The sequence below is a fragment of the Lampetra planeri genome, unplaced genomic scaffold, assembly GCF_965212315.1.
Source record: "Lampetra planeri unplaced genomic scaffold, kcLamPlan1.2.h2 scaffold_176, whole genome shotgun sequence".
NCBI lineage: Eukaryota > Metazoa > Chordata > Hyperoartia > Petromyzontiformes > Petromyzontidae > Lampetra > Lampetra planeri.
This window is the reverse complement of record NW_027614497.1, coordinates 50,598-65,473: the sequence shown is the minus strand read 5'-3', so window position 1 is coordinate 65,473 and position 14,876 is coordinate 50,598. Positions and strand designations below refer to the sequence as shown.

At 57.5% G+C, this 14,876-nt stretch overlaps 1 protein-coding gene across 1 annotated transcript; it reads left to right on the top strand.

The window, feature by feature from the left end:
• Positions 1–264: 264 nt before the first annotated feature.
• LOC144739872 (phospholipase A-2-activating protein-like) lies at positions 265–13,723 on the top strand. The gene is made up of 5 exons (XM_078622761.1): positions 265–444; positions 3,584–3,658; positions 8,658–8,825; positions 11,312–11,589; positions 12,491–13,723. Exons 1-5 carry the CDS (start codon positions 438–440, stop codon positions 12,857–12,859), a joined length of 897 nt encoding a protein of 298 aa, XP_078478887.1. The 5' UTR covers positions 265–437; the 3' UTR covers positions 12,860–13,723.
• Positions 13,724–14,876: the final 1,153 nt, after the last annotated feature.

Below are 14,876 nucleotides of genomic sequence, written 5' to 3'. Positions count from 1 at the left end.
GGACCTGTTAAATAGAGAGACCGTGCTGCTATTGCTGCTGTTATTGCTCTTGCTATTGCGACGATGATTCTGTAAAGAGAAGTGAAACACATTCGCGCGCGTCGATCGCATGGGCGTCTCCCATTGGTCAGTTCGTCACGCGGTGGCGGTGGCGGTTGTGGGTGGGGTAAGTGGGGGCGGGGGCGGGCGGGGGCAGGGGGAGGGGCTTGTGGTGCGGCTCGACCAATGGGGAGGGCGCAAGATGACGCGTCGGGTCGATGCACGTGACCACCCCCCCCCGCCACCAGCACGTGACTTCAAGGACCATCTCACCGAGTTGAGTGATTCTTGCAGTCACGAAAGTTTCGATCCCGGAGGGACTCTCATCTCGTTCGACGGAGCGCCCCAGAGGGAGAGAGGCAGAGGAGGAGAAGGGGGGGAGGTGGGGGACGTCGACCATGGCAGGTCAGGGAGAGAGCGAAGCGGTCAAAGGGGGGAGGAGGAGGAGGAGGGTTGGTGGGGCGGTGGGGGATTTCCGTGGGGATTTCCGTGCGGATTGTCCCTCGCTCTCTCTCTCCTTTTTTGTTAAAGTTACACGGTTTGAAGTTTAAAAATAATAATGCAAAAGCGCTTCAGCTTTTAATTGTAAACAAAGTAAACGTTGACAGGAAGTCGTGGGTTCGATCCCGATCTCTGACGACGCCTGCTGCTGCTGTATATTTGGAGTTTGCGTGTCTCTCTCTCTCTCATCATCACGGTGGCTAGGAGATGTTGACTACCTCGCCTGGTGTACAGGAAGTCGTGGGTTCGATCCCGATCTCTGACTTTGCCTGCTGCTGTATATTTGGAGTTTGCGTCTCTCTCATCATCATCTACTACACGTGTAGTAGTAGCTACTACTCGTGTAGTAGCTACTACTACACTTAGTAGTAGTAGCAGCTGCATGTGTAGTAGCTACTACACGTGTAGTAGTAGCTACTACACGTGTAGTAGTGTAGTAGTAGCTACTACACGTGTAGTAGTGTAGTAGTAGCTACTACACGTGTAGTAGTGTAGTAGTAGCTACTACACGTGTAGTAGCAGCTACTACACGTGTAGTAGTGTAGTAGTAGCTACTACACGTGTAGTAGCAGCTACTACACGTGTAGTAGTGTAGTAGTAGCTACTACACGTGTAGTAGCAGCTACTACACGTGTAGTAGTGTAGTAGTAGCTACTACTCGTGTAGTAGCAGCTACTACACGTGTAGTAGTGTAGTAGCAGCTACTACACGTGTAGTAGTGTAGTAGTAGCTACTACTCGTGTAGTAGCAGCTACTACACGTGTAGTAGTGTAGTAGTAGCTACTACACGTGTAGTAGCAGCTACTACACGTGTAGTAGTGTAGTAGTAGCTACTACACGTGTAGTAGCAGCTACTACACGTGTAGTAGTGTAGTAGTAGCTACTACACGTGTAGTAGCAGCTACTACACGTGTAGTAGTGTAGTAGCAGCTACTACACGTGTAGTAGTGTAGTAGCAGCTACTACACGTGTAGTAGTGTAGTAGCAGCTACTACACGTGTAGTAGTGTAGTAGCAGCTACTACACGTGTAGTAGCAGCTACTACACGTGTAGTAGTGTAGTAGTAGCTACTACTACTAGTGTAGTAGTAGCTACTACTACTAGTGTAGTAGTAGCTACTACTACTAGTGTAGTAGTAGCTACTACTACTAGTGTAGTAGTAGCTACTACTCGTGTAGTAGCAGCTACTACACGTGTAGTAGTGTAGTAGTAGCTACTACTCGTGTAGTAGCAGCTACTACACGTGTAGTAGTGTAGTAGCAGCTACTACACGTGTAGTAGTGTAGTAGTAGCTACTACTCGTGTAGTAGCAGCTACTACACGTGTAGTAGCAGCTACTACACGTGTAGTAGCAGCTACTACACGTGTAGTAGTGTAGTAGCAGCTACTACACGTGTAGTAGCAGCTACTACACGTGTAGTAGCAGCTACTACACGTGTAGTAGTGTAGTAGCAGCTACTACACGTGTAGTAGTGTAGTAGTAGCTACTACTCGTGTAGTAGCAGCTACTACACGTGTAGTAGCAGCTACTACACGTGTAGTAGCAGCTACTACACGTGTAGTAGCAGCTACTACACGTGTAGTAGCAGCTACTACACGAGTAGTAGCTACTACTACACTAGTAGTAGTAGCTACTACTACACTAGTAGTAGTAGCTACTACTACACTAGTAGTAGTAGCTACTACTACACTACTACACGTGTAGTAGCTGCTACTACACGTGTAGTAGCTGCTACTACACGTGTAGTAGCTACTACTACACTACTACACGTGTAGTAGCTGCTACTACACTACTACACGTGTAGTAGCAGCTACTACACGTGTAGTAGTGTAGTAGTAGTAGCTGCTACTACACGTGTAGCTGCTTGTGCTACTGGGATAATCCGGCACTGCACGGCAACGCGTAGCACGTGACCCCCCGTAGCACGTGACCCCCCCCCCCAGCACGTGACCCCCCCGTAGCACGTGACCCCCCCCCCCAGCACGTGACCCCCCCCGTGGCACGTGACCCCCCCCCAGCACGTGCCCCCCCCCCGTGGCACGTGACCCCCCCAGCACGTGACCCCTCCCAGCACGTGCCTCCCCCCAGCACGTGACCCCTCCCAGCACGTGACCCCTTCCAGCACGTGACCCCTCCCAGCACGTGCCCCCCCCCCCCAGCACGTGACCCCTCCCAGCACGTGACCCCCCCCCCAGCACGTGACCCCTTCCAGCACGTGACCCCTCCCAGCACGTGCCCCCCCCCCCAGCACGTGACCCCTCCCAGCACGTGACCCCTCCCAGCACGTGACCCCTCCCAGCACGTGACCCCCCCCCCCAGCACGTGACCCCCCCCCCCAGCACGTACCCTCCCCAGCACGTGACCCCTCCCAGCACGTGACCCCCCCCCCAGCACGTGACCCCTCCCAGCACGTGACCCCTCCCAGCACGTGACCCCCCCCCAGCACGTGACCCCTCCCAGCACGTGACCCCTCCCAGCACGTGCCCCCCCCCAGCACGTGACCCCCCGCAGCACGTGACCCCCCCCAGCACGTGACCCCTCCCCAGCACGTGACCCCCCCCAGCACGTGCCCCCCCCCCCCCGCAGCACGTGACCCCCCCCAGCACGTGACCCCCCCCATCACGTGCCCCCCCCCCTGCAGCACGTGACCCCCCCCCCAGCACGTGACCCCTCCCAGCACGTGACCCCCCCCCAGCACGTGACCCCCCCCAGCACGTGCCCCCCCCCAGCACGTGACCCCCCCCCAGCACGTGCCCCCCCCCCCCCGCAGCACGTGACCCCCCCCCAGCACGTGACCCCCCCCCAGCACGTGCCCCCCCCCCCGCAGCACGTGACCCCTCCCAGCACGTGACCCCTCCCAGCACGTGACCCCCCCCCCAGCACGTGACCCCCCCCCAGCACGTGCCCCCCCCCCCCCCCCGCAGCACGTGACCCCCCCCAGCACGTGACCCCCCGTCGCGAGTTGTCTTCGTGGTCGATGGAAGCCGGCGGCGAGCGGTGGTGGGTGACCCTCCGTGGGTGACGGGTGACGATGCCTTGCAGGCGACAAGCTGTGCGACTACTTTCCCCAGACAGAGGTGGTCACCTTCGACCAAGCCAATCCCTCGGCCATTCTTGGTGAGTGCCCGGTTTGTGTGTGTAGGTGTGGGTGTGTAGGTGTGGGTGTGTAGGTGTGGGTGTGTAGGTGTGGGTGTGTAGGTGTGGGTGTGTGTGTGTGGGTGTGTAGGTGTGGGTGTGTAGGTGTGGGTGTGTAGGTGTGTGTGTGTAGGTGTGGGTGTGTAGGTGTGGGTGTGAGTGTGTGGGTGTGAGTGTGTGGGTGTGTAGGTGTGGGTGTGTAGGTGTGGGTGTGAGTGTGTGGGTGTGTAGGTGTGGGTGTGTAGGTGTGGGTGTGAGTGTGTGGGTGTGTAGGTGTGGGTGTGAGTGGGTGTGTGTGAGTACCGGTGTGAGTGTGGGTGTGTGAGTGTGGGTGGGTGTGAGTGTGGGTGTGAGTGCGGGTGTGTGTCAGTACCGGTGTGAGTATGGGTGTGTGTATCAGTGTGACTGTGAGTGAGTGTGTGAGTGTGGGGGTGAGTGTGGGTGTGTGTATCAGTGTGACTGTGAGTGAGTGTGTGAGTGTGGGTGTGAGTGTGGGTGTGTGTATCAGTGTGACTGTGAGTGAGTGTGTGAGTGTGGGTGTGTGTATCAGTGTGACTGTGAGTGAGTGTGTGAGTGTGGGTGTGAGTGTGGGTGTGTGTATCAGTGTGACTGTGAGTGAGTGTGTAAGTGTGGGTGTGAGTGTGGGTGTGTGTATCAGTGTGACTGTGAGTGAGTGTGTGAGTGTGGGTGTGTGTATCAGTGTGACTGTGAGTGAGTGTGTGAGTGTGAGGGTGAGTGTGGGTGTGTGTATCAGTGTGACTGTGAGTGAGTGTGTGAGTGTGGGGGTGAGTGTGGGTGTGTGTATCAGTGTGACTGTGAGTGAGTGTGTGAGTGTGGGTGTGAGTGTGGGTGTGTGTATCAGTGTGACTGTGAGTGAGTGTGTGAGTGTGGGTGTGAGTGTGGGTGTGTGTATCAGTGTGACTGTGAATGAGTGTGTGAGTGTGGGGGTGAGTGTGGGTGTGTGTATCAGTGTGACTGTGAGTGAGTGTGTGAGTGTGGGGGTGAGTGTGGGTGTGTGTATCAGTGTGACTGTGAGTGAGTGTGTGAGTGTGGGGGTGAGTGTGGGTGTGTGTATCAGTGTGACTGTGAGTGAGTGTGTGAGTGTGGGGGTGAGTGTGGGTGTGTGTATCAGTGTGACTGTGAGTGAGTGTGGGTGTGAGTGTGGGTGTGTGTATCAGTGTGACTGTGAGTGAGTGTGTGAGTGTGGGGGTGAGTGTGGGTGTGTGTATCAGTGTGACTGTGAGTGAGTGTGTGAGTGTGGGGGTGAGTGTGGGTGTGTGTATCAGTGTGACTGTGAGTGAGTGTGTGAGTGTGGGTGTGAGTGTGGGTGTGTGTATCAGTGTGACTGTGAGTGAGTGTGTGAGTGTGGGGGTGAGTGTGGGTGTATGTATCAGTGTGACTGTGAGTGAGTGTGTGAGGGTGGGTGGGTATGAGTGTGGGTGTGAGTGTGGATGTTAGTATCGGTGCGGGTGTGAGTGCGGGTGTGGGTGTGAGTGTGGGTGTGAGTGTGGGTGTGAGTGTGGGTGTTAGTGTGGGTGTGAGTGTGGGTGTGAGTGTGGGTGTGAGTGGGTGTGAGTACTGGTGTCGGTGTGAGTGTGGATGTGAGTGTGGGTGTGAGTGTGAGTGGGTGTGAGTGTGGATGTTAGTATCGGTGTAGGGTGGGTGTGGGTGGGTGTGAGTATGAGTGTGGGTGTGAGTGTGCGTGTGAGTGTGGATGTTAGTGCGGGTGTGAGTGTGAGTGGGTGTGAGTGTGAGTGGGTGTGAGTACTGGTGTGGGTGTGAGTGGGTGTGAGTACTGGTGTGGGTGTGAGTGGGTGTGAGTACTGGTGTGGGTGTGAGTGTGGGTGTGGGTGTGGGTGTGAGTGTGGGTGTGGGTGTGGGTGTGAGTGTGGGTGTGGGTGTGGGTGTGGGTGTGGGTGTGGGTGTGAGTGTGGGTGTGAGTGTGGGTGTGGGTGTGAGTGTGGGTGTGGGTGTGGGTGTGAGTGTGGGTGTGGGTGTGGGTGTGAGTGTGGGTGTGAGTGTGGGTGTGAGTGTGGGTGTGAGTGTGGGTGTGAGTGTGGGTGTGAGTGTGGGTGTGAGTGTGGGTGTGAGTGTGGGTGTGAGTGTGGGTGTGGGTGTGGGTGTGAGTGTGGGTGTGAGTGTGGGTGTGAGTGTGAGTGTGGGTGTGAGTGTGGGTGTGAGTGTGGGTGTGAGTGTGGGTGTGGGTGTGAGTGTGGGTGTGGGTGTGGGTGTGAGTGTGAGTGTGGGTGTGAGTGTGGGTGTGAGTGTGGGTGTGGGTGTGAGTGTGGGTGTGGGTGTGAGTGTGGGTGTGAGTGTGGGTGTGAGTGTGGGTGTGAGTGTGGGTGTGGGTGTGAGTGTGGGTGTGGGTGTGGGTGTGAGTGTGGGTGTGAGTGTGGGTGTGAGTGTGGGTGTGAGTGTGAGTGTGGGTGTGAGTGTGGGTGTGGGTGTGAGTGTGGGTGTGAGTGTGGGTGTGAGTGTGGGTGTGAGTGTGGGTGTGAGTGGGTGTGAGTACTGGTGTGGGTGTGAGTGGGTGTGAGTGTGGGTGTGGGTGTGGGTGTGAGTGTGAGTGTGGGTGTGAGTGTGGGTGTGGGTGTGAGTGTGGGTGTGGGTGTGAGTGTGGGTGTGGGTGTGAGTGTGGGTGTGAGTGTGGGTGTGAGTGTGGGTGTGGGTGTGGGTGTGAGTGTGGGTGTGGGTGTGGGTGTGAGTGTGGGTGTGAGTGTGGGTGTGAGTGTGGGTGTGAGTGTGGGTGTGAGTGTGGGTGTGAGTGTGGGTGTGAGTGTGGGTGTGAGTGTGGGTGTGGGTGTGGGTGTGGGTGTGAGTGTGGGTGTGAGTGTGGGTGTGAGTGTGAGTGTGGGTGTGAGTGTGGGTGTGAGTGTGGGTGTGAGTGTGGGTGTGGGTGTGAGTGTGGGGTGTGGGTGTGGGTGTGAGTGTGGGTGTGAGTGTGGGTGTGAGTGTGGGTGTGAGTGTGAGTGTGGGTGTGAGTGTGGGTGTGGGTGTGAGTGTGGGTGTGAGTGTGGGTGTGAGTGTGGGTGTGAGTGTGGGTGTGAGTGTGGGTGTGAGTGTGGGTGTGAGTGGGTGTGAGTACTGGTGTGGGTGTGAGTGGGTGTGAGTGTGGTGTGGGTGTGGGTGTGAGTGTGAGTGTGGGTGTGAGTGTGGGTGTGGGTGTGAGTGTGGGTGTGGGTGTGAGTGTGGGTGTGGGTGTGAGTGTGGGTGTGAGTGTGGGTGTGAGTGTGGGTGTGGGTGTGAGTGTGAGTGTGGGTGTGGGTGTGGGTGTGAGTGTGGGTGTGAGTGTGGGTGCGAGTGTGGGTGTGGGTGTGAGTGTGGGTGTGGGTGTGGGTGTGAGTGTGGGTGTGGGTGTGAGTGTGGGTGTGAGTGTGGGTGTGGGTGTGAGTGTGGGTGTGGGTGTGAGTGTGGGTGTGGGTGTGAGTGTGGGTGTGAGTGTGGGTGCGAGTGTGGGTGGGTGTGTGTGGGTGTGAGTACTGGTGTGGGTGTGGGTGTGAGTGTGGGTGTGAGTGTGGGTGTGAGTGTGAGTGTGGGTGGGTGCGAGTGTGAGTGTGGGTGCTAGTGTGAGTGTGGGTGCTAGTGTGAGTGTGGGTGAGTGTGAGTGAGTGTGTGAGTGTGTGTGAGTACTGGTGTGGGTGTGAGAACGCTACCAGCGGTGTCAAGATCGGCCTCTATGGAGGAGGCTCGTGAACGACGCTGCTGCTGCTGCTGGGAAATTAGAGGCAGTCGCCCTCCACCAACAACAACGGAGGGCAGAGGAGCGACGCTCACAACAACGTGCGGAGCGCTTGGCGGCTAAAGCGCAGCGAGTTGGCACAGTAGGGGGGGTACAGCTGGTGGTGCATCTACCGGTCATCTCAGTCAGTCTGTCCCGTGACCTCCTCCTGCACCTAGCCTGGCACAGCAGCACAACCCATGGCACCTGCTGGGTCTGCCCCGTGACCTCCTCCTGCACCTAGCCTGGCACAGCAGCAGTCGACCCATGGCACCTGCTGGGTCTGTCCCGAGACCTCCTCCTGCACCTAGCCTGGCACAGCAGCACAACCCATGGCATCTGCTGGGTCTGTCCCGTGACCTCCTCCTGCACCTAGCCTGGCACAGCAGCAGTCGACCCATAGCACCTGCTGGGTCTGTCCCGTGACCTCCTCCTGCACCTAGCCTGGCACAGCAGCAGTCGACCCATGGCACCTGCTGGGTCTGTCCCGTGACCTCCTCCTGCACCTAGCCTGGCACAGCAGCAGTCGACCCATGGCACCTGCTGGGTCTGTCCCGAGACCTCCTCCTGCACCTAGCCTGGCACAGCAGCAGTCAACCCACGGCACCTGCTGGGTCTGTCCCGTGACCTCCTCCTGCACCTAGCCTGGCACAGCAGCAGTCGACCCATGGCACCTGCTGGGTCTGTCCCGTGACCTCCTCCTGCACCTAGCCTGGCACAGCAGCAGTCGACCCATGGCACCTGCTGGGTCTGTCCCGAGACCTCCTCCTGCACCTAGCCTGGCACAGCAGCAGTCGACCCACGGCACCTGCTGGGTCTGTCCCGAGACCTCCTCCTGCACCTAGCCTGGCACAGCAGCAGTCGACCCACGGCACCTGCTGGGTCTGTCCCGTGACCTCCTCCTGTCAGCAGCGAGCTTTCGACACTTCACGTGGCCTCAACGTGCACCTAGCCTGGCACAGGCGCCGTGGTGACGTCACCGCCACTTAGCGGCGAATGGGTGTGAGTGTCGGTGTGAGTGTCAGAGTTCCGAGTGTGAGCGTGTTGGTGTGTGTGCGGCTTGCGTGTTGGTGTGTGTCCGTGTGCGCGTGCACTCCCGTGCCGAACCGGGAGCGGTGGCGCAGCGGTTAGCGCTCGTTCACGGCCCACAACCGGCGACGATTTTTATCTGAAACCGGCCCTGGGGGCTCCCCTAGGTCGACTCGGCCTCAAATGAGTGCCTGGGCGTGCGGTGCGTGCGTCTTTGCGTGCGTGCGTCGACAGCCAAGATCAACGACCTCAACAAAAAGGTTCCCCAGCTCCTCCGCGCTTCGGACAGCGACCTGCGGGACCTGCGCTCCCTCATGGAACGCGCCATCGACCCCGGCAGGGAGGACGCCGTCACAGAGACCCAGCTCGACGCGCTCGAGCTCCTGCTCAACTGGCCGGATGGTACGACCCAGAACCACCTTTCCGCCCAACCACCCAACCACCCAACCACCCAACCACCAAACCACCAAACCACCAAACCACCCAACCACCAAACCACCAAACCACCCAACCACCCAGCCACCAAACCACCAAACCACCAAACCACCAAACCACCAAACCACCAAACCACCCAACCACCCAACCACCCAACCACCAAACCACCAAACCACCCAACCACCAAACCACCAAACCGCCCAACCGCCCAACCGCCAAACCGCCAAACCGCCCAACCGCCCAACCGCCCAACCACCAAACCACCAAACCACCAAACCACCCAACCACCCAACCACCAAACCACCCAACCACCCAACCGCCCAACCGCCCAACCGCCCAACCGCCCAACCGCCAAACCGCCCAACCGCCCAACCGCCCAACCGCCCAACCACCCAACCACCCAACCACCAAACCACCAAACCACCCAACCACCCAACCACCCAACCACCAAACCACCCAACCACCAAACCGCCCAACCGCCCAACCGCCCAACCGCCCAACCGCCACAAACTGCCAGAAACCGCCAAACCGCTAAAAACCGGCGTCGTTCACAGGAGGGCTCACCCAATCGCACGCGAGATGATGGTTTGACCCCAGTGGGCCCACAGATACCGAATTGCACTATTTTCATATTCTTTGGATCTTTCGGTAAAGTCACGTAGATAGGTTCAAAACATTATGAAATAAACGTAACACGATCGTCGGCAGGTCATCGGGTGACGATCGCTCGTGTTGCGATGGAGACGTCGTAGTTTTTTTTTCCGTTTATTTTATTATTTTTTGAACCTATCTACGTGACTTTACCCAAAGACCCAAAGAATATGATTTCCTGCAGTCACGAAAGCTTTAAGTCAAGAACTTATTGAACTATAAACAAATTGTTATTTTATTTCACCAGATAGCTGGGCCTAACTGAGGCTTTCTTACCTGGTCAAAGAAAGAGGGGCGCTACGGTGGGCTAGTAGATGTTAACTACCTCGCCTGGTACACAGGAGGTCGTGGGTTCGATCACGACCCTGACGCCTGCTGCTGTATATTTCGAGTGTGCGTGTGTCTCTCTCTCATCATCATCATCATCACGGTGGCTGGGAGATGTTAACCACCTCGCCTGGTACACAGGAGGTCGTGGTTTTGATCCCGACCCTGACAATGCCTGCTGCTGTATATTTGGAGTGTGCGTGTCTCTCTCTCTCATCATCATCATCATCACGGTGGCTAGTAGATGTTAACTACCTCGCCTGGTACACAGGAGGTCGTGGTTTTGATCCCGACCCTGACAATGCCTGCTGCTGTATATTTGGAGTGTGCGTGTCTCTCTCTCTCATCATCATCATCATCACGGTGGCTAGGAGATGTTAACTACCTCGCCTGGTACACAGGAGGTCGTGGGTTCGATCACGACCCTGACGCCTGCTGCTGTATATTTCGAGTGTGCGTGTGTCTCTCTCTCATCATCATCATCATCACGGTGGCTGGGAGATGTTAACTACCTCGCCTGGTACACAGGAGGTCGTGGTTTTGATCCCGACCCTGACAATGCCTGCTGCTGTATATTTGGAGTGTGCGTGTCTCTCTCTCTCATCATCATCATCATCACGGTGGCTAGTAGATGTTAACCACCTCGCCTGGTACACAGGAGGTCGTGGGTTCGATCACGACCCTGACAATGCCTGCTGCTGTATATTTGGAGTGTGCGTGTCTCTCATCATCATCATCATCACGGTGGGCTAGGAGATGTTAACTATCTCGCCTGGTACACAGGAGGTCGTGGGTTCGATCACGACCCTGACAATGCCTGCTGCTGTATATTTGGAGTGTGCGTGTCGCTCTCTCTCATCATCATCATCACGGTGGCTAGGAGATGTTGACTACCTCGCCTGGTACACAGGAGGTCGTGGTTTTGATCCCGACCCTGACAATGCCTGCTGCTGTATATTTGGAGTGTGCGTGTCTCTCTCTCTCATCATCATCATCACGGTGGCTAGTAGATGTTAACCACCTCACCTGGTGTACAGGAGGTCGTGGGTTCGATCACGACCCTGACGCCTGCTGCTGTATATTTGGAGTCTGCGTCTCTATCATCATCATCATCAACCCTCGCGTTCTCTTCTCTCCGAGCTCTTCCGTCTCCCTGTCGCCGTGTTCCAACGTCCCCTCCTCTCCCTCTCCCCGTGCCCCCCCCCCCCCCCGTGTCTCGGCCTTCCCGCGTCACACCCTTCGTGTGTCTGTGTCTGTGTCCCCCCTGCCTGCCCCCTGTTCTCTCCCCGTCTATCCCCGTGCCCCCCGTGCCACCAACCCACCACCCTCCCCGTGCCCCCCCCCCCCGTGTCTCACCCTCCCCCCGTGTCTCACCCTCCCCCCGTGTCTCACCCTCCCCCCGTGTCTCACCCCCCCCCCCCCCGTGTCTCACCCCCCCCCGTGCCCCCCCCCCCCCCCCGTGTCTCCCCCCCCAGAGTTCCTCTTCCCCGCGCTGGACATCCTGCGCCTCTGCCTGCGCCTGGACGTCCCCAACAAGCACTTCCTGGGCGCCGCCTGCGGCCCAGCGCAGCTCTCCCGCCTCCTGGCGCTGATCTCGGCGCCCGGAGCCGGCGCCGCCGCCCCGATGCTGGCGCTGCGAGCGCTTTGCAACGCCTGCAGCCGCGAGCCCGGGCGCCGGCTCATGCGGGAGCGGCGCTCGCGGGTGGTGGAGGGGGCGCTGGAGCTCGTCGGCTCCGACAACCGCAACGTGCAGGTGCCCACAGCGCTGGCACCGAGACTGTGGCACAGGGATTATGGCACAGAGACTGTGGCACAGAGACTGTGGCACAGGGATTATGGCACAGAGACTGTGGCACAGGGATTATGGCAGAGACTGTGGCACAGGGATTATGGCACAGAGACTGTGGCACAGGGATTATGGCACAGAGACTGTGGCACAGAGACTGTGGCACAGGGATTATGGCACAGAGACTGTGGCACAGGGATTATGGCACAGAGACTGTGGCACAGGGATTATGGCAGAGACTGTGGCACAGGGATTATGGCACAGAGACTGTGGCACAGGGATTATGGCACAGAGACTGTGGCACAGGGATTATGGCACAGAGACTGTGGCACAGAGACTGTGGCACAGAGACTGTGGCACAGGGATTATGGCACGGAGACTGTGGCACAGGGATTATGGCACAGAGACTGTGGCACAGGGATTATGGCACAGAGACTGTGGCACAGGGATTATGGCACAGAGACTGTGGCACAGAGACTGTGGCACGGGGATTATGGCACAGAGACTGTGGCACCGAGACTGTGGCACAGGGATTATGGCACAGAGACTGTGGCACAGAGACTGTGGCACAGGGATTATGGCTCTGGCACTGAGACGATGGTACAATGACTCTAAAGCAAATGATTCTGACCCGAGCTGTAACTTGGAAGGTGCCTTCACGAGGTGCCCCCATGTCCCCACGTCCCCACTTCCCTATGTGACCATCTCCTATCGTTTACACTTTCCTGCTATCTCCGTGTCTCCCGCCGCATCTCCCCCTGCATCCCCCCCCCCCCCCCCGCGTCTCCCTGCGTGTCCCCAACCCATACCCCCACGTGTCCTCCCTTCATCTCTCCCCGTGTCACCACCCCACTCCGTGCCTCTCCAGGTCGCGCTGGCCACGCTGTTGCTCAACTACGCCGTGCTGCACAGCGAGCCCTCCTCCTCCTTCTCCGCCATCTTCGCGTCCAGGAGGAACGCCGCCGCCACCGGCGACGAGGCCGACGAGGCGATGACCCAGCTGCTGTCGGCGGCCGTGGCGCTGCTGGAGCGGCGGCCGGACCCCGAGGCGTCGTTCCGACTGCTCGTGTGCGTCGCCACGCTGGTGCTACGCCGCGGCGGCCGCGACGGCGGCGACGCCGCCCGCAGGCTGAGCGACGCGCTGGGGGTGAGGGCCCACGCCGAGCGGTGCGCCGGCCTGCCGGGGGCGCCGGCCAAGCTCGCCGAGTGCGCGCGCTCGCTGCTGGCCTTCCTGTGATCGGCGCGGGTTGGTAGCGGTTTGGCGGTTGCTGGCAGTTTTTGGCGGTTGGGTGGTTTTGGTGGATTTTGTGGTTGGGTGGTTTGGTGGTTTGGTGTTTTTGGTGGATTTTGTGGTTTTGGTGTTTTTGGTGGTTGAGTGGTTTGGTAGTTTAGTGGTTGGGTGGTTGGGCGGTTTGGCAGTTGGGCGGTTTGGTGGTTTGGTAGTTTAATGGTTGGGTAGTTTGGCGGTTGGGTGGTTGGGCGGTTGGGCGGTTGGGCGGTTTGGCAGTTGGGCGGTTTGGTAGTTTAATGGTTGGGTAGTTTGGCGATTGGTTGGTTGGGTGGTTGGGCGGTTGGGCGGTTTGGCAGTTGGGCGGTTTGGTAGTTTAATGGTTGGGTAGTTTGGCGGTTTGGTGGTTGAGTAGTTTGGCGGTTTGGTGGTTGGGTGGTTAGGTGGTTTGCGATTTAGTGGTTGACGGTTTGGCGGTTTGGCAGTTGTTGGCGTTTTGGCGGTTGTAGGGCGGTTTAGTGGTTTGGCGGTTGGCTTACGACTCGGGCATTCCATGCTCGGAGGAGTGTCCTATACCGCTGTATCCTAGTGGCGGTGTGGATGTGGGGGGGGGCCTCACGATTCATCCAATTAACCAAAATGTAATCATCTTTTCTGGCTCTGATGTTAAAGGTCAGGAGCAGAGCGTGGCGACGTCTCCATGCCATGCTGGGTTTTAAACCCCACGGGGTCTCCTCTACCGATGGATAGGGGTGGTGGTGGGGGGGGAGGGGCAGGAGGAGATTTCGTACCAAGTCATTAAAAAGTTCATGGTCTCACGATAAAGTGCAGTAACATCTGGACTTAGCCTTGAAAGCGTGGGGGTTGTTAGAGTTGAGGGGGGGGGGGTGGGGGGGGGGAGTGTGTGGGGGTGGGGTGGTGGGAATCTGTCAGAGGTCACAACCGGGTACCCGATACCCGTATCCTACCCGATAGCCGGCTACCCGTACCCAGCCGGGTACGGGTACCCATTTGCGACCCTGGTGCGGCCGGGTACGGGTACCCGTTTGCGACCCTGGTGCGGCCGGGTACGGGTACAGGTAGACCGTGAGTCACTGGTGAGTCACCGTGTGTCACTCATTTCCCAACGTCTTGTCTCTTCTCACAATTCAAGTTCCTAGAATCAACCCAGCCGCGCCTGCAACATGGCTTCATCCCAGAGGTCGCAATCAGGTACCCGATACCCTACCCATACCCGTACCCGGCCGGGTACGGTTAGGGTACGGGTACGGCCGGGTACGGGTAGGGTACCCGTTTGCGACCCTGGTGCGGCCGGGTACGGGTAAGGAATCAAAACCCGTTTGCGACCTCTGGACCTCCGTAAAAGTTGCGCTGGTTTATTTGGTTTATTTGGTTTGTTTGGTTAATTTGGCCGTGAGCGTTAAACGGGTCTCTGCTGGGGTTCGTAGCGCAGCGACGCTAACTCGCTACCACACTCCCGCTCCCCACACGAATAAGCACGCGTACTCTCTGACACGCACACACACACATATGTACGTGTGCACACGCATCGAGGTATGCTCTTGACTGTCTATAACTGAATTTGCACTTTGCCGGTGGATTGTGTGTGCAGTACCCGAATGACAGTTCGCATTTAGTCTGCACCCTGTGTCGTCTGAACGTGATTGCATGTGTACGTGCTATGGACGTACACGTGATGTGGAGCAATCTAAATAAAAATTAACCCGATAAAACAAAGTTTTTCACTATAAATCTTTTATATGCGTGGCATCGGTTTTATTTTATTATTCATTTCTGTTTTTCTTGAGTAAGAGTTTAATTTTTATTTTATTTTTCCTAAAAAGTGGAAAATTTTGGAAAAAAATTTCACGAAAAAAATTGTCACGCACAACGAGTCTGTGTGCAAAATGTCAGCTCGATTGGATCACGGGAAGTGGGTTAAAAAACGACCGAAAGATTTGCACGGTCGTAAGCGCGCAAGCAAGCAAGCAAGCGAACTTAATATAAAGGATTTCAAAAAAACGTC

What these genes read in the sequence shown, in the direction of transcription:
- LOC144739872 (XM_078622761.1), top strand. An exon ending in CAATCCCTCGGCCATTCTTG is followed by an intron (nt 3,659 to 8,657) that starts GTGAGTGCCCGG and finishes GTGCGTCGACAG; the next exon opens with CCAAGATCAACGACCTCAAC. An exon ending in CCGACAACCGCAACGTGCAG is followed by an intron (nt 11,590 to 12,490) that starts GTGCCCACAGCG and finishes GTGCCTCTCCAG; the next exon opens with GTCGCGCTGGCCACGCTGTT.